This window comes from Bombus huntii, chromosome 7 (genome assembly GCF_024542735.1).
Source record: "Bombus huntii isolate Logan2020A chromosome 7, iyBomHunt1.1, whole genome shotgun sequence".
Taxonomy (NCBI): Eukaryota; Metazoa; Arthropoda; class Insecta; order Hymenoptera; family Apidae; genus Bombus; species Bombus huntii.
This window is the reverse complement of record NC_066244.1, coordinates 4,429,488-4,445,371: the sequence shown is the minus strand read 5'-3', so window position 1 is coordinate 4,445,371 and position 15,884 is coordinate 4,429,488. Positions and strand designations below refer to the sequence as shown.

The following is a 15,884-nucleotide window of genomic DNA, read 5'->3' as shown; positions in this document are numbered from 1 at the left end:
TCGAAAACAGTACAAATATAGTAGATAAAACAATAACTAGTTAGAACTTTGAATTAACTCCGGGATTTTCTTCTCATATTTTTTTGTAAAATAGATGCTACAACACTGAAAATATTTTTCATTGTTCTACTTGATTTATTGTTGTTTTAATATTGTTGTTATTTGTTAAATAATCACGGATTGTTCCAAAAAATCTATTCCCTTCCTCCTATTTTATTCCCCTAACTATCAATTAATATACGTACAGAATTAAACTAGAACTCTAGGCGTGACTTATCATAAAAATATTGTTATTTGAAATTTATATATATTCCATAATATTATATAAATATTTTATTTTGAGTCACTCTACTTAAATGACTGTTGATTTAATACAGTATTTGTTAAATAAACACGAACAGTTACAAAATGTCTACTTCCCTAACTTCCAATTAGTACATGTAAGATTATAATAGGACTAGATGTGATTTATAATAAATGACTAATAGAATTTATTTAAAATTTATGTTATATTATATAGTGATTATATAAATATCTTATACCGTTAAATTAGTTCACCGATCGCTGTATAATGACACGTTTGCACAATATGTATTATGTTATGTATAAAAGATGGTAGATGTGTTATATACATACATATGTATGTAGTTTGACGAAGATGGCAGTTTAAACGATATTGACAATGTTATTTGGATAACAGTAACATTATTAACAGAAATGTCATAATTAAACTGGAGAGCTGTTGTATATTGACATGATTTATTGCTAAACAACAAATGGAAATTACCTGACCTTTTTAATATAAGAGTGTACAAATTTATTTGCCAAAAATTGCTGACGTTTTCTTATTTAAGTTAACAATGGATTTAATTGAAATGCAACGATACGATATTCTCATCCAGGAAATAGAAGGCATAGACGATTACTTGGGACCAACTTTTCGGTATGTCAATTTAATTAGAAAGTTCGCCGTTTATCAAAAATTTCGTTAAAAGACGCGCTTTCGGGGTATCATCCCTTCACGCAGATGCAATATTTATCGCGCATATGCGCACTAGAAGGGTTGGGAACGCGGGTGGACACCCCCGTGTTAGAATAAAGACAAGTAGAATCAGGGTACTATTATGTCAAGGTTGTCAACTAACCAAGTTGGCAATCTATTGTCAACTATGGTTCCAAAGCACGAATACCTGCTGTATGAGATAGAATCTACAGATACTAATAGTATAGGCCTTGTTTTCAGGTATTACCATTGTTGGGCATTTACTCCAGGGAGAAAGCTTCAAAGTGAAAAATAGAAACCAATATAAGTATTGTTACTTTACTCCTTTTTTTTTTTTTTTTTACAGAGCAATTTACGATGGTCACGAACATCAAAAGTTCATGGAAAAACTCGATGAGCGTATCAAGGCACACGACAAAGATATTGAAAGAATGTGCAATCATCATTATCAAGGTTTTATTGATTCAATCAGAGAACTTCTGCAAGTTCGATCCCAAGCACAACAGCTTAATGTCAGTCTATATCTTGAGATTGATTCTTTAGGTGAAATAGAAAAGTGTGATTTTATAAAACATCTTTTTTATAGGCTGAAATACTGGAACTTGATAAACGTATTACTGCCACTGCTACCAAAGTAATAGAGAAAGGAGAAGAACTTGTTAAAGCACGCAAAGTAGAAAGCAATATGGCTGCTGCAGTGGATAGTCTTACTATGTGTCTTCCTGTTTTAGCTGCCTATGCAAAGTTGCAAAAGCAGTTGAAAGACAAGCGTTATTATCCAGCTTTAAGGACATTGGAGCAGCTAGAGCATCATGACTTACCAAAAGTAACAAATTACAGATTTTCTTCACAAATTACTCAACAAATCCCGCAGTGAGTAATGTCACAAGATAAAAGACTATTTATTTTTACAGCAGAATGTAACTAGAGAGTAATTTACACAGACATATTAAGTGACATTAACTGACTGATAGATTACAATAATTTTAGACTACGTGAAAATATAAAGGATGCTTCCATGTCTGATTTAAGAGACTTTTTAGAAAATATTAGGAAATATTCACCAAAAATTGGCGAAGTTGCTATGAGACATGTAAGTAAGATTCGAGGAATTCTTTTTGTAAAGATTTAATTTTAATTTTTATTCATACATATAGTACATTGATCTATTTTTTGCTGTTAGACACAAGAACAATTAACTGTTGAAGCAGAAATTATTGGTAGAAAGAAGAGGAGATCTCATACAACAAATTCTTTATCAAATGAGTCAGAAGAAGAATTAAGTGCTCAAGACTTAATGGATTTCAGTCCTGTTTATCGCTGTATGCATATTTATACCGTGCTTCGTGAAGGGGAAACGTTTAAAGCATACTATAGACAGCAAAGAAAACAGCAAGCTAGATTAGTTTTACAATCGCCTATTAATATGGTAAATATTAGTAAGTAATTATCAGTGCAGTAACTATTCTATATTTTTAATTAAATTTTTCACTTTATGTTTCCAGCATGAGAGTATAACTGGTTATCAAACATATTTACAAGGCATAGTAGGATTTTTTGTAGTAGAAGATCATATTTTAAATACCGGCAATGGATTAGCTACACGCGCTTATTTAGAAGAGCTATGGCAAATGGCACTATCAAAAATCGTGAATGCATTGCGCACCCATTCCGTAAGTAATATCAAAATTATTCTCGAGTATTTTATATGATCAAATATTATAATTTTTTAGGCCTACTGCACGGATGCGACACTTATCCTAAAAATAAAAAATCTTATAATGCTATTTAATACAACATTAAGGGTAAGTAACTTAGTGCATTATAAATATGTTACTAGTATTTTCTAATTATTCTTTTTTTTTTCTTTTTTTTTTTTTGGGAACAAGAATTATGGCTATTCTGTAGGACAACTTTGGGATTTATTACAAGAAATTCGAGTGCATTACAATGAAGTTCTAATGCAACATTGGGTTCAAGTGTTTAGAGACATTTTGGATGAAGATAGTTTCTTACCAATTCAGGTATATTTTTTTGTTATAAGAGATTTTATACTTTACATACACTGGTATATTTTAGGTCATAACGCAAGAAGAATATGATAATGTTCTTGGTTTGTTTCCGTACCATGACGAGGAATTGCAAAAAGTAGATTTTCCAAAAAAATTTCCATTCTCGGATATGGTACCAAAAGTCTATCAACAAGTAAAAGAATTCATTTATGCTTGTTTAAAATTTTCGGAAGATTTAAATTTCACTCAAACAGAAATAGATGAAATGATTTGCAAGTCGACAAATTTATTACTAACGAGAACATTTAGTGGATGCTTGTCGTCATTATTTCGAAAACCATCATTGGCTCTTCTACAAGTTGTTCAAATTATAATAAATACTGGTTATCTTGAAAAATCTACGAAATATCTGGAAGAATTTATGTCTAATATTACAGGGTAGGTTAACTAAATAAATTATGAATATTTATTTTATTGTAATATCGTCTAATGATATTGTAGAACACCACATGAAGGACAGTTGAGTTGTATGGGTGTTGAATCAGCTATGTTTAGAGTTGCAAGGGACGATGCTGAAAAACAAATCTGCGAGAAATTAAAGAATAAACTTGATGAATTTTTAGAATTAGAAAACTACGATTGGAATTTGGCAGAACCTCAAGGGCACGCGTCTGGCTTTATTACCGATCTCATAGCGTTTTTGCAAAGTACTTTTACTTGTTTTACCAATTTACCGGTACACATTTATCATATTATAAGAACTTATCAGTTTTATATTCTTGTAAATATTTCATAAAAATCAAAGCGAATTTATATTCTAGGATGAGGTCGCGCAAGTTGCATGTCAATCTGCCTGTTCTCATATAGCGAAATCTATACTAGGAATAATAATTAGTGATGATGTGAAACAAATATCTATGGGTGCTCTTCAACAAGTCAATTTAGATACAATACAATGCGAACGTACGTATTTCTGACTTTTATTCTTAAATAAGATGTACAATATATGATTACAAAATATTTTGTGGTGATATTGAATTGATTCGAACATAAATTAGAAAAAAATCTTTTAATTTTTAGAATTTGCTGCCTCGGAACCTGTTTCTGGTTTACCCGAAGGTATCCTACTGCAATATTTTGCGCAATTAAGACAATTACTAGACTTATTTATGAGTTGGGACTGGCCTACTTATTTTCACGACTATGGCCATGAATCAAGTAAATATCATCTGGTATCTCCAAACATGGCTGTACTTTTGTTAGAGAAGTATGTACCATGCCTTTTTACTCCATGTAATACTGTACTATATTATCAATATCTACATTTTAGACGTATTATACTTACAGATTAAAAGAATCTGACAAAAAGACAGTATTTTCTGTATTAAAGAAAAGTGAGCGGGATAAAAAAAAGCTTCTAGAGACTGTGTTGAAACAGTTACGTCAATTAGCACAAACTACACAACAGTAAATGATGATAAAGTTAGTATGTACATACCTCAGGAAGAGATTGTAAATACATAATTTTTAATATATATAAATATGCTTACAGCATAATTATTTAGAAACATATTATAATAAAATGATTGTGACAAAATTTTCATTGATCAGTCATATATGCTTCCTGATATTGTCATGATACAATGATTATTAATATAGTAACTTCCCTGCTATATTATGGCTTACACTTTATTGTGCTTATTTTATGATATCAACTTTTCGATGCTCGATTATGTTGCAATCACCCCCTTTTTTTTTTGTTATTATTAACCATTTCATGAAATATTGAATTTCAGGCAATAGAATATAATACATCACATAAATTCCCATTACACTTATTATTTTAATTGTTTTCCTCCTAAATTGGCATTATTATTTTACATTTAAATGAGTTACATATTGTACAATAACTGTACAGTGGATAAAGTATGGTGTATAAAGTCCCAATTCCTAAGTCTTACAGATGTAATTATCTTCAGAATTAAATATTTAAAAAATTAATATAATTCTTTAAAGTTATCCGAATTTTCACACTGATTTAATGATGCTGAACATTTATATCGAAATATAAAGTAAATACATATGTAGATAGATAATTATATTATGAGTAATAAAATAGATTAAATACAAATCAACAATAATTCTTGTAAAGTAATACCAAGAGCTTAGAGTTCGATTCGTGAATCAATTCGATAAGTATTTAATAGAGGTAAAACAAATTAATAATATGCATATATAGACCAATTATGATGCATGTGGCACAATTTAATTGGTGATGTATAATAGTTTTGACTAATCATCAATATTGTCGGGATCCACATCATCAGGTAGCATGGAATACTTGTTGGAAGCTACGAAATTCTGAAACAGAAAGAAGTTATTTATAATTATTGTGATCAAGATTAATAAAAAGAATCTCCCACTTACTGGAGCTTGTTCATCCTTTGCCTTTGGCATCCTACTGACATCGTCTTTCTCTCTATCTCGTCGATCTCTGCAAATATAATGCAATTAAAACACATACGTTATACATTAATACTACCTTCTTCCATGGTCTTATTACCTATCTCCACCACGAGTATCATTTGATCTTGGGGGACCTCTAGAAGATGGTCGTCCGCCGCGAGAAGAGGGCTGACCTTTAGAGTCTCCATATTGATCTAAATTGTACAGAAAGCATTGTACCATATCATAAATTATTTTAGCTCAGTTTAGTTATAATTACTACTCAAATTTACCAGAATAAGCAGGTTGATTTCGTGGTGCTGATCTTTCATTTCGTCGACTTCTGTCATCTTCGGATCGCCAAGTCTGCCGACCCCTCTCTCTTTCTTCCCGGCCCTCCTAATAAGAGTAACAAATACATGGTAAATAAAATCATGTGACATATGACATGTTAGAAAATTTCACATGATGAACTTACCCCATTACGTTTACCCCAAGTACCCTCTTTAGAACCGCGTTTTTCTGAATCGCTAAAAAGACAACTAATTGTTAAATATCTTAAGACGAATTATATTCAAGTATTCAAGCAATTTTCCAGTTCTCCATACCCGTCTTCTTTGGATTTTGATTCGGCGTACGACTTCGCAAGACGTTCCTCTATTTCTCTTTCTCTAGCAGTGGTATCTACAGGTTTTGCAGCACCAAATATATTTGTGGAGGAAGCTGGTGTAGCTGCAGATTGTTGTTCTTCTTTTGAAACAGTAGGCTCAATAGGCTTTGTACGAGGCTGTAGCTGTAATTTCGGCCTAGTCCTCAATTCAGCTATAATATTCAATATCTTTTAGTAGTTAAAGAGTAGAGTTTTCTTATACATTTTATTTATTATAAAAAGAAATAATACTCACGTTTATTTTCTGTAGGGGGTTTTCCTTGCCTGCGTTGGCCATCACGATCCCAATCAGAATCTCCATAATTACGACGCGAGCCGAAACTACTTCCTCTGTCTCCTCCATCTCGATCTCTACTACCTTTATCATAGCGAGACCATTCTCTATCTTTGTCCTCATCTCTGAAACCACCTCTGTCTCTGAATGTTGGCCTTGTTCTGTCACTACTTTCACGCCAAGCACCAGGCTTATTATCATAGTCGGAACCTAGTTCGAGTATTAATTGTATAATTTTCTCTCAATTAACAACACGTATATAATGAGAATCGTCATATATAAGCATACTTTCCCGATCATCTCTTCGGTCTCTGTTATCATACCGACTCCGGTACGAATCTCCTTCTGATGTTAGATTTTCATCTCGTGGCCCGCTTCTCCAATCTCCAGATGTACGTTCAGGATCATAATCGTTGTCTCTACGATTGTCGCGACCCATTCGACCTCCACGACGATCATCATTAACGCTATTTGAAACATCAATTCGTACCCTCCTAGTTTTCATAGGCTAAGAAAGTAAAAATTCATACACAATTATATTATTGTAAAATACTCCAAATTGAAAACTATAGAAACTTACTGTATTAGATAAACAAAGAGCATCGATTAAACTTTGACGGTCTTCAAATTCAACATATCCATATCCTTTGAGTTTATTAGAATCTTTTGGCAAGCGTATGTTAGAAATCTAAAAGATAGTAATGATAATCCAAGTTAAAATAGTAAATATAAATTCTCTAATATTACTTAATAAAGATAAATAGATAAAAACACTAACCTTCATGTTTGCAAAAAATTCTGTCAAATATGCTTCATCTACCTCATAAGGAAGATTAGAGAGATATGCTACATAAGGTGGATTAGAAGGGATATCTTCATCTGCAACACGTGGACCTCTTGCAGCTCTTGGAGCAGTTGGTAGAATCACTGGTTCTTTGCTACTTCTTGATGAAAACCCATCTGCCAAATAATAATAATATTTGACATTTTTTTGCAGCAATTTATAATTTTTAAATATTTTATGTTTTCATAGTAGCAATGCCTAATTTTAAGCATGTTAGGCATTCATCTATATCTCATAGATGAATATATCTATACATATATATACACACATATATATGTACGTATATATATGCACATACATGTACACACGCGCGCGCGCGCGCGCGCGCACACACAAATGTATAAGCTGAAATGAGACCTTAAAGATAAAAGCATAAAAAAACGAAAGGAATCTATAAATTTGTTTTACCATGCTCCTCTTCCATTTCTTCAATCCAACTGCTCAATGATTTAACTGGCACAGTGGGTGTTGCACCCCCATCAGCAAGGAATGACATTAAATCGACAGTTTTGCACTTCTTCTTTTTCCCTTTTTTGCCTTATAGAAATAGATACATGTAAAAATTAGCATTTTTAACAGGAATTTTTAATATATAAAAGTGCAATATTGAAAGCACGCTGCGTTTCGCGGAAAGTTTGGTTATGTCGTGTAAAAAATGGTAAAATTCCAACAATATCAAGGTGTCTTATATCGAAAATATTCTCGAACAAACGAAATAATAGCAGTTTAATTTTATTCTATGGGATAGTTTACCTGAAGACATGGTTACGACTTGAATTTAAAGCAATGCAAATCAAATCCGCGTTCCAATAGGCCACACGACCAATCTCAGGATCCATAAGGCATGAAACACGTTTTAGAAAGATGCAAGTCGACCAACCTTGTACACTTGTACGTCACAAAGTCAGTTGGAAGGTTTGCGCATTTCTACAAACATTCTATGCAAACGAAATATACAAATAATTTTATATTGTTCGGCGCAGTTATATCTATTCATTTCTATTGCCGAATATTTTTGCCAAAAATATCGATCGACATGTTTAAGTTCCTTAACTAATTATATAAAATTAGAAATATTTAAAAAATACATATTTCTTGAAATTCGCTACGATTTAGCTTAAAAAGAAACATCCATGACCGTAATTGATAAAAGTGTTATCAGGGTGATATTTATTTAGAATATTTCAATTGAGAGATACCAACAGAGACGATTACTAGGAAATTTCGGAACACACGGTTAACTTGAGATACTGACTGTTACAGGAAGCAATTGCAAAGAAGTAGTCTATCTAAGTCACGTGATCGTAACATAGTGTGCTGAAGACATGGCGGACAAAGAGGAGACTGAGAGAACCATCGCCGAAGACATCGTTGTCACCAAGTATAAAATGGCCGGTGACATCGTAAATCGTAAGAAAATGACTTAACGTTCACTAATGAAGCCGAACGAATAAAAGTGAAATTGCCTGGTTCATGCACGGGCTCCTTAATGTCTTATTTTCCGCCTGGCCATATGGAATGTGGCGCGCTAATGCCGGGCTCTCTTACCATGTGGGATAGTTGGCACCGACTATTACGTTTTGATAACTTATCGATACTTTCAATATTCTACACTTCTCTAACGATTAATCGACAGCAAATTGCTTACTTTTCATTACGTAGCTCGAAAAATTGTCCGTTTCATTTCATTATCGCGACGTAACAATTTTACTATACAGGAACCATAATCCGCTTGCATCTCTGTATGTGTTTCCATTTCCGCAAAAAGACCATCTAGACGGATGTTCAATGAAAACTTGCGCTGTATGGCTCGCATCGTATTATGATTGGAATTTATTATCATTTGAATAACATATTTAGTTGCAATATTATTTTATATCATATATCATGAATAAAAGGAGAACCGTATTCAAAATATCCACGAAATTATCTGAGACGTGTTTGTTTCAAATTTTGCATATAAATGGGTCATCGATTCCAAATGTTAGATTTTTTGTTAATTTTGGGAAACAAAAGTTGAAAAGAAACATTGATTATAACTTTTGATTCCAAAAAATATATTCAAATGTTCTTTGCGTTAAAAAAATCACAAATAATAAAAATTTAATGCGTTTTACATTTTTTAGATGTCATTTTCATTCGATCTTTTTATTTTTCGTGGGACCTAAAAAATATCGAATATTGCGAAATTCCCTGAATAAATTTAGCCCAATTTTGTACTGTTTGAGAGATAATTATAATTTTTAAGCATTTTTTAAATTTGTGAAGGATAAGAGAATTAGATGAAAATTATGTTTAAAAAAATAAAAGACGTAGAAATATACATTATTAAAGGCAGAAATTTTTTGTGGCTACGCAATAGGAGGAATATGATATATTATCGTGATGTGATTTGAAAAATATATAGCTTTAATTTCTTTCTCCTTTTGTCCCTAAAAATTGATAGAAAAATAAATGTTTTAAATCAATAACTTATTTATGCATATATTGTTATGCAAAATTTGAAGCAAATCTGTATATGGATATGTATGTGTCTAGTACTTACGTAATTTCGTACATATTTTATAAATCTTACCTAGTGTTAAAAGTATTCGTTAGTACCTATAAATGATAAATGATTTCTTTCAATTTCAGGGGTATTAAAGCAAGTTTTAGATAAGTGCGTTGCTGGAGCATCGGTAAGAGAAATTTGTGAGATTGGAGATGAACTGATATTGGATGAAACCAGTAAGGTCTTTAAAAAGGAAAAAGAGCTGAAGAAGGGAATTGCTTTTCCTACATGCATATCGGTGAATAATTGCATATGTCATTTTTCACCAATCGCAAGTGAACCAGATCTCATACTCAAAGATGAGGATATGGTAAAAGTGTAAGTGTATGATCCATGAATATAATACATTCAATATTATAAAATATAACTTCTGTTCTCATTTTCTAAAGTAATTATTATCTTCTATTTTTAGAGATCTTGGAGCACATGTTGATGGCTTCATAGCAGTTGTGGCACACACTATTGTTATAGGTTCTTCATCACAAAAAAAAGTTACTGGTAGAAAAGCAGATGTAGTGTTAGCTGCACATTATGCATCACAAGCTGCATTGAGGCTTTTACAGCCAGGTACAGAGGTAAGTTATTTATATATTTTACACCTCTGTATCTATAAATTGATTAAATTTCGCGTTGTTTATGTAGCTTCTTTTTGTTTACAGACGTACACGATAACAGAGACAGTAGAAAAAATTTGCGACGTATACAAGTGTAAACCAATTGAAGGAATGTTAAGTCATCAATTGAAACAGTTTAAGATAGATGGAGAAAAAACTATTATTCAAAATCCAAACGATGCACAGAAAAAGGAACATGAAAAATACACTCTTGAAGCTTATGAGGTATAGTTCATTCTACATATGTATATAATATGATATGTAATCAATTAGAATAGAGAAAATGCAATATATGTGGATTTTTTAAATTATAGGTATATGCAATGGATGTGTTGGTTAGTACTGGTGAAGGAGTAGGCCGAGAACAGGACACCCGGGTTACTATATTTAAAAAAACAGAGGAAACATATCAACTGAAATTGAAAGCGTCTCGCATGTTTTACTCTGAAGTCACTCATAAACACGGCCTTATGCCGTTCAATTTACGTACTTTCGAGGATGAGAAGAAGGCAAAAATGGCAGTTGTAGAATGTGTAAATCATAGGTTGATTGAACCATTCCAAGTAAGCCTGTTACTTATGTATAACTCTTTGTTTTTATATTTCATTAAAGAGTTTTATGTCATTACATCTTTATTACTATTCTAGGTACTATATGAAAAACCAAATGAATTTGCTGCACAATTCAAATTCACAGTACTAGTAATGCACAATCGGCAACACAAGATTACAGGAATTCCTTTAGACCTTGACATTTATCAATCGGAATATGCTGTTAAAGATCCTGAATTGAAGGTGTGAATTATGTATTATTTGTTTTCAATTCTTTTTCTTTTAGTGGGTTCTGTTATTAATTAATTAATTTTGTTTATAGACCCTTTTGTACACCTCGGTAAACCCGAGGACTGCAAAGAGAATGAGGAAGAAGGCAGAGAAAGCTGCAGGTGAAGTGGCGATGGAAGTTGATGCCAAGGCCTAACACAACCGTTTTAGCGTTCTTCATGACGTATTAACATCGTGCACTTTGTGTTATCTTTTGTTAAGCAGCTTCAGAGCAGAAATTAGACACTTTTTAACGTCACTATACCTGAAATATTTGTCTTTTTGTTGAGACGACATTGATAAATCGTGATTCTTCATATCGTTATACCTTTCCCATTTTTATATTGCTGTTTGTTTAATTAAATAACTGTATCTATTTAAATCCAAGAATTTCCATGATAAAAAAGTGTCGTATTCTGCCCTGGACAAATCGGACTTCACGACACTTATTATGCCACACTTACGTTTTTATACCGGACTATTTTTTCATGGACCATGGTATTATTATACAATGATTATTCATAAGACATTTTGCAGCTGATGTATTACATTTCGAACATGTCAAATTTATTTTTCAAATAATGGTCGAAATATGTCTGCATTGTGCGACTTAATTCGACCGAGCCAGAAAGTGAACCGCATGTGCATTCGTATGTTTCTTTCATAAAAGAAACGAATAAAATGCGAATTTGATTTTATAAATGTTTTTGGGTTATCGAAGAAAATTATCTCATGCTGATTAATGTCTCTTTAATTACGTAAACGAAAAGATACTTGAAAAGAATCACAGTTAATACGTTCTGCAGTTTCTGAATGCACTGCCCAGCATGACACAACTTACTTTGACACTAATGCTAGTTTTGCACTAGCTGATTTTGTGCATCTCGTGTCTAGCGAATTAATAATTCATACTATAAAAAGAAAACACCTAATTTCGAATTGTACAATTGAAATGAGAATGTCCATATTGGAATTCCGTATAAACGATGAAATGCCAATGAACCTCGAAGTGTTTCGTTGTAAGAATTCCCCAACCGTCAAAAAATATTTTATTCTTATTGAGTTTGACTTGATACAAATTTTACTGACAATGAATATTTGAAGTAAATATTACTCAAATGATTATAGGAGCATTTTGTGTTATTCATATTGAAATGGAAAAAGAAGGACGTCTTTCTAAGAACAAAGGATTCTTGGCGAGTGACTAATCGTCTTATCGGGGTAAAAAAGCGAAAATTATGAAATATTGATACAATGTAATAATAGTTTTGTATAAGGAAGATAGATAATGTATTTGTTCTAGATATTTTTTCTACTCAAATTGTGCATATGTCGAATGTTACCGAGCGTGCTTGTAAAACAAAAGATGTTTTGGGTTATCGTGCACTGTCCTTCATTTGCTCTAATCGGAGCATATAATGTCATCCATTCGATATGGTATTATACTTCCAATAAAAGTATTTACTAAATACGGAAAGATTGGATCCGTAGTATTTTTCGTTCGTTACGAATAAGTCATCAATAAATGCTTATAATGCAAAAAAGGACTGTGCACAAAATTCATACTTAACATAAAATTTAATACGATGAAACGAGAGAAATTGTTATTAAAAAGATATTAACGACAAGCTAACAAGTATAGATTTTGACACGTGCATATTTCGCGAGTCATTAAACTGCTCCTTTTTTTCTCTTTCAAAATAGTCCTACTAATGTATTGATCTGTAAGATACTGTCTATTTCTGAAGAGCCACACGAAATTTATCAACAAAAAAGTTAACGACCGAAAAAGATAGAATTTTACGGATTATATAACTTACTAATTTTTCTATGATATATAATCTCTGATGAAAGTGAAAAACGAAACATCAGAAATATAGAATCATATTTGCAACTGTGTCTTTATTGTTAATATAACAGGTATGTCATATGAACTAATATAGTTTTAATACTTGCTTCTGTTATATATAAGTATAGTCACAAGGACTGGTACCATATAAAAAAAAAAAAAAAAAAAAGAAATAGCAATACCATACCAGTTTATCACATAAAATTAGGATGAATCAATATATTAAAAATAATGTTTAAAGTAAATGTTATCGTGTGATATCTATTTATAGATTCGGTAAAAAATGATACTACATTGAACATATTTTCGTTTTTATTTCGATAAGAATAATGTTGATGAACTATTCATGTCGACATTATTTCTTAAACTGACACAAAAGCAATACAAGTACTGTAAATATATATAATGGTTTGTAGTGATAAATTTATGAACAAAATGAAGGATTTTTCACATATCTGAATTACAATATACAAATTTTAATTTTAATACAATTGCATTAGGAGTAGTAATGTCAGCGACATTTATCTCACTGCCGTGTCTAAGCCCGAGTTCGATCAGCGTTTTTGTTAGATTCTCACGAGTTCTCTCCTCAATACTCGTTACAGTTTGCATATACAACGTTTTATTTTTCCCGTCAATGTACGCCGTGAGACCTGGATTTTTCATTTGCAAGTCTGGCCTTTCACACAAGTTCTCTATCAAGTCTTTCAATTTGAATTTAGGATTACTAATTTCGATTTCTTTTGGAATTTGACTACACGCCACGCAATCTTCTTTCTTTTCTGCTTCATAAGTGTAAGTATAAATTCCATCTACATCATTCAGTACCTTTAGAGAAAGGAATTATTTGCTTATTATGTTGCATCCTTAGATTTCTAATTAAAATCGAGATAACAAAAATACCATATAGTTATTTAGCGAAGCACTACAACTGCTAGCTAGTTTAAATGCCTCGGTAGCACATGTTGCAGCAATGACAGCATTTGTAGATGCCACAGCAGGTATAATATTTTTAACTACACCTTGCACTAATCTGTATGTCAATCCTTGTATTCCAAATTGAGCTGCTCTTTCATTAGATTTTTCATAAATCCAATTTATGTGCTGAGGATCATCTCCATCTATCGCACAATCAAATGGATTTTCTTTTGGCCATTGAATTACTTTCACATACTCTATACAATGTTCTGGTAGGCGTGGAGTATTTGCTATTGTACACAATGGGTATGTCACCTATATTTCAACATAATAGTAGTCGACAGAAGAGTTATATTTATTTGTTCAATGTAAAAAAATATTTTCGGTATACGTACCTGAGGAGGATATAAATCCAAAGTACATTCAACGCAAGCAGATAGACCAGGTAGTATTACTCTTGCATTTCCTTTAAAACCTTCCGTTCCTCCATCAATCATGGGTATTACAGTGGACCGATCAAGTTCACCATTTTCGTAAACCAATAAAGACAACAGCATTCCATTGATCCATCTTCTTGCAACGATCGAGTCTAGACCACAAATGACTATGTGAAATTGTCTATAAAATTCTTCATCTTTATCCTGTATTTTGCAACAATGTGGTATAACATTGCAGCCTGGTATTCTACTATTGACAAAATTTGCAGCTACTTCCGCTTTTGACGAGCCGATATCCTTATGGCGGAAGAGAAATTGCCTGCAATTTTTTTTATTAATTTCTCAATTCTTCTTTAATAAACATTTTGATAAATTCTTTTGACGAATCATCGTATATTTCCGTACCGATTGAGGTTAGATAATTCAATCGTGTCCATATCGATTACATGAATTTGTCTAAAACCCATCAACCCTAAATCTTTAAGTAATTCGCATCCTAAACCACCGGCGCCAATGACGAGAATCTTGCAATTGTCTAATAAAAATTGCAATGTTTCTGGCGACGGTTCGAAATCCGGTCTACAAAAAGGACCTGTTCTTTCTAATACTTTACGTAAATTACTCCATCGTCTATGCGTGTGATCGGAACTCATCGTTGAAATATCGTTAAAACGTATTAAAGATCACTTCTTAAATGATACTAAAATATAAATGTTTTAATCAAACATTTTTATATACTTTGTAATCTAATCAAAAAATTCAAACATTCGTAGTGCTTGAAGCATCTAGCATTTGCGGCAACAACTCGGTGCGTGTCAAATGAATTGACGGAGTAAACACGATTGATCACGTGAAATTTTAGCTATTACCATTGGCTGGTAGGTCGCTAGTGAAAAAAAGCGTTTAAACCAAGTTACTAAACCTAATACCAAATAATATTCTTGGTTAAGGGGTAGTAGTGAACAATCTGATTAGTATTTTTGACTTTCTTCGAACTTTGATATGTTAAAACGTGCTATTTAAATAAACAAAATATCACAAAAAAAAGATTCGCAACAAATTTCAAGTGTTGTTAATTTTGCTCTGAAACTAAACCTGAACTTAACTTCGATCTAGCAAAACCCGCCAAAAATTTCATTTTAATTTCGCGATTCGGTCGCTAATGTTACACCGTCAAGGTTGTCGATGAAAAGCGTCTTCTTTGGTTTCGATGATTTGAAATATGTATAAAGCTCAACAGTTTGAACAATTTTTTCCTATACTTATAACCGGCGGTCAGTTCTAATTTTCGAATTATATACAAAAATATCCCAGCCGCTCGGCCATAACTTTCAAGCTGGGCTAGGTTAGTTAGAAATAAGAGTGCTCACGCTTATGGGCCTGATTGTCCCCGGACTAGTGCTGCACCATGCGGTCAAGCGTTGAGATCAACTAAAGTTAGTATAT

General features: G+C 32.2%; 4 protein-coding genes across 5 annotated transcripts; 2 read left to right on the top strand and 2 right to left on the bottom strand.

Moving 5' to 3' along the window:
• Nucleotides 1-146: 146 nt before the first annotated feature.
• LOC126868015 (exocyst complex component 6) lies at nucleotides 147-4,572 on the top strand. 2 transcript variants are annotated; one of them, XM_050623149.1, is made up of 13 exons: nucleotides 147-943; nucleotides 1,350-1,515; nucleotides 1,590-1,876; nucleotides 1,994-2,096; nucleotides 2,187-2,432; nucleotides 2,509-2,676; nucleotides 2,737-2,808; nucleotides 2,893-3,027; nucleotides 3,083-3,453; nucleotides 3,517-3,751; nucleotides 3,837-3,978; nucleotides 4,096-4,282; nucleotides 4,363-4,572. In XM_050623149.1, exons 1-13 carry the CDS (start codon nucleotides 861-863, stop codon nucleotides 4,484-4,486), a joined length of 2,319 nt encoding a protein of 772 aa, XP_050479106.1. In that variant the 5' UTR covers nucleotides 147-860; the 3' UTR covers nucleotides 4,487-4,572. The 2 variants fall into 2 exon arrangements, with proteins under 2 accessions (XP_050479106.1, XP_050479103.1); XM_050623146.1 differs by lacking the exon at nucleotides 147-943 and adding an exon at nucleotides 1,045-1,243.
• Nucleotides 4,573-4,834: 262 nt separating this feature from the next.
• On the bottom strand, nucleotides 4,835-8,167 carry LOC126868019 (eukaryotic translation initiation factor 4B). The gene is made up of 12 exons (XM_050623154.1): nucleotides 8,002-8,167; nucleotides 7,657-7,785; nucleotides 7,183-7,364; nucleotides 6,985-7,092; nucleotides 6,693-6,912; nucleotides 6,366-6,614; nucleotides 6,069-6,282; nucleotides 5,939-5,990; nucleotides 5,754-5,859; nucleotides 5,579-5,675; nucleotides 5,443-5,509; nucleotides 4,835-5,376 (listed from the first exon to the last, which is right to left on the bottom strand). Exons 1-12 carry the CDS (start codon nucleotides 8,009-8,011, stop codon nucleotides 5,308-5,310), a joined length of 1,503 nt encoding a protein of 500 aa, XP_050479111.1. The 5' UTR covers nucleotides 8,012-8,167; the 3' UTR covers nucleotides 4,835-5,307.
• A 337-nt stretch (nucleotides 8,168-8,504) lies between these two features.
• On the top strand, nucleotides 8,505-13,256 carry LOC126868029 (proliferation-associated protein 2G4). The gene is made up of 7 exons (XM_050623174.1): nucleotides 8,505-8,658; nucleotides 9,883-10,117; nucleotides 10,212-10,374; nucleotides 10,459-10,638; nucleotides 10,728-10,976; nucleotides 11,061-11,207; nucleotides 11,287-13,256. The coding sequence occupies exons 1-7, from the start codon at nucleotides 8,574-8,576 to the stop codon at nucleotides 11,389-11,391; spliced, it is 1,164 nt and encodes a 387-aa protein (XP_050479131.1). The 5' UTR covers nucleotides 8,505-8,573; the 3' UTR covers nucleotides 11,392-13,256.
• Nucleotides 13,257-13,377: 121 nt separating this feature from the next.
• On the bottom strand, nucleotides 13,378-15,287 carry LOC126868027 (NEDD8-activating enzyme E1 catalytic subunit). Its single transcript, XM_050623172.1, has 4 exons — nucleotides 14,844-15,287; nucleotides 14,397-14,757; nucleotides 13,987-14,316; nucleotides 13,378-13,911 (listed from the first exon to the last, which is right to left on the bottom strand). The coding sequence occupies exons 1-4, from the start codon at nucleotides 15,089-15,091 to the stop codon at nucleotides 13,531-13,533; spliced, it is 1,320 nt and encodes a 439-aa protein (XP_050479129.1). The 5' UTR covers nucleotides 15,092-15,287; the 3' UTR covers nucleotides 13,378-13,530.
• Nucleotides 15,288-15,884: the final 597 nt, after the last annotated feature.

Excerpts from the sequence above, each read along its gene's own strand:
- LOC126868015 (XM_050623146.1), top strand. The coding sequence starts at position 1,125 with ATGTCAAGGTTGTCAACTAACCAAGTTGGCAATCTATTGTCAACTATG. Across the intron at positions 2,433-2,508 it reads TACAATCGCCTATTAATATG|CATGAGAGTATAACTGGTTA; the intron begins GTAAATATTAGT and ends TTATGTTTCCAG. Across the intron at positions 3,454-3,516 it reads TTTATGTCTAATATTACAGG|AACACCACATGAAGGACAGT; the intron begins GTAGGTTAACTA and ends ATGATATTGTAG.
- LOC126868019 (XM_050623154.1), bottom strand. Across the intron at positions 5,510-5,578 it reads GATACTCGTGGTGGAGATAG|AGATCGACGAGATAGAGAGA; the intron begins GTAATAAGACCA and ends TTATATTTGCAG. Across the intron at positions 5,377-5,442 it reads CAAAGGATGAACAAGCTCCA|AATTTCGTAGCTTCCAACAA; the intron begins GTAAGTGGGAGA and ends TTTCTGTTTCAG.
- LOC126868029 (XM_050623174.1), top strand. The coding sequence starts at position 8,574 with ATGGCGGACAAAGAGGAGACTGAGAGAACCATCGCCGAAGACATCGTT. Across the intron at positions 10,118-10,211 it reads GATGAGGATATGGTAAAAGT|AGATCTTGGAGCACATGTTG; the intron begins GTAAGTGTATGA and ends TTCTATTTTTAG. Across the intron at positions 10,977-11,060 it reads GGTTGATTGAACCATTCCAA|GTACTATATGAAAAACCAAA; the intron begins GTAAGCCTGTTA and ends TTACTATTCTAG.
- LOC126868027 (XM_050623172.1), bottom strand. The coding sequence starts at position 15,091 with ATGAGTTCCGATCACACGCATAGACGATGGAGTAATTTACGTAAAGTA. Across the intron at positions 14,758-14,843 it reads GAATTATCTAACCTCAATCG|GCAATTTCTCTTCCGCCATA; the intron begins GTACGGAAATAT and ends AAAAAATTGCAG. Across the intron at positions 13,912-13,986 it reads CTTCGCTAAATAACTATATG|GTACTGAATGATGTAGATGG; the intron begins GTATTTTTGTTA and ends CTTTCTCTAAAG.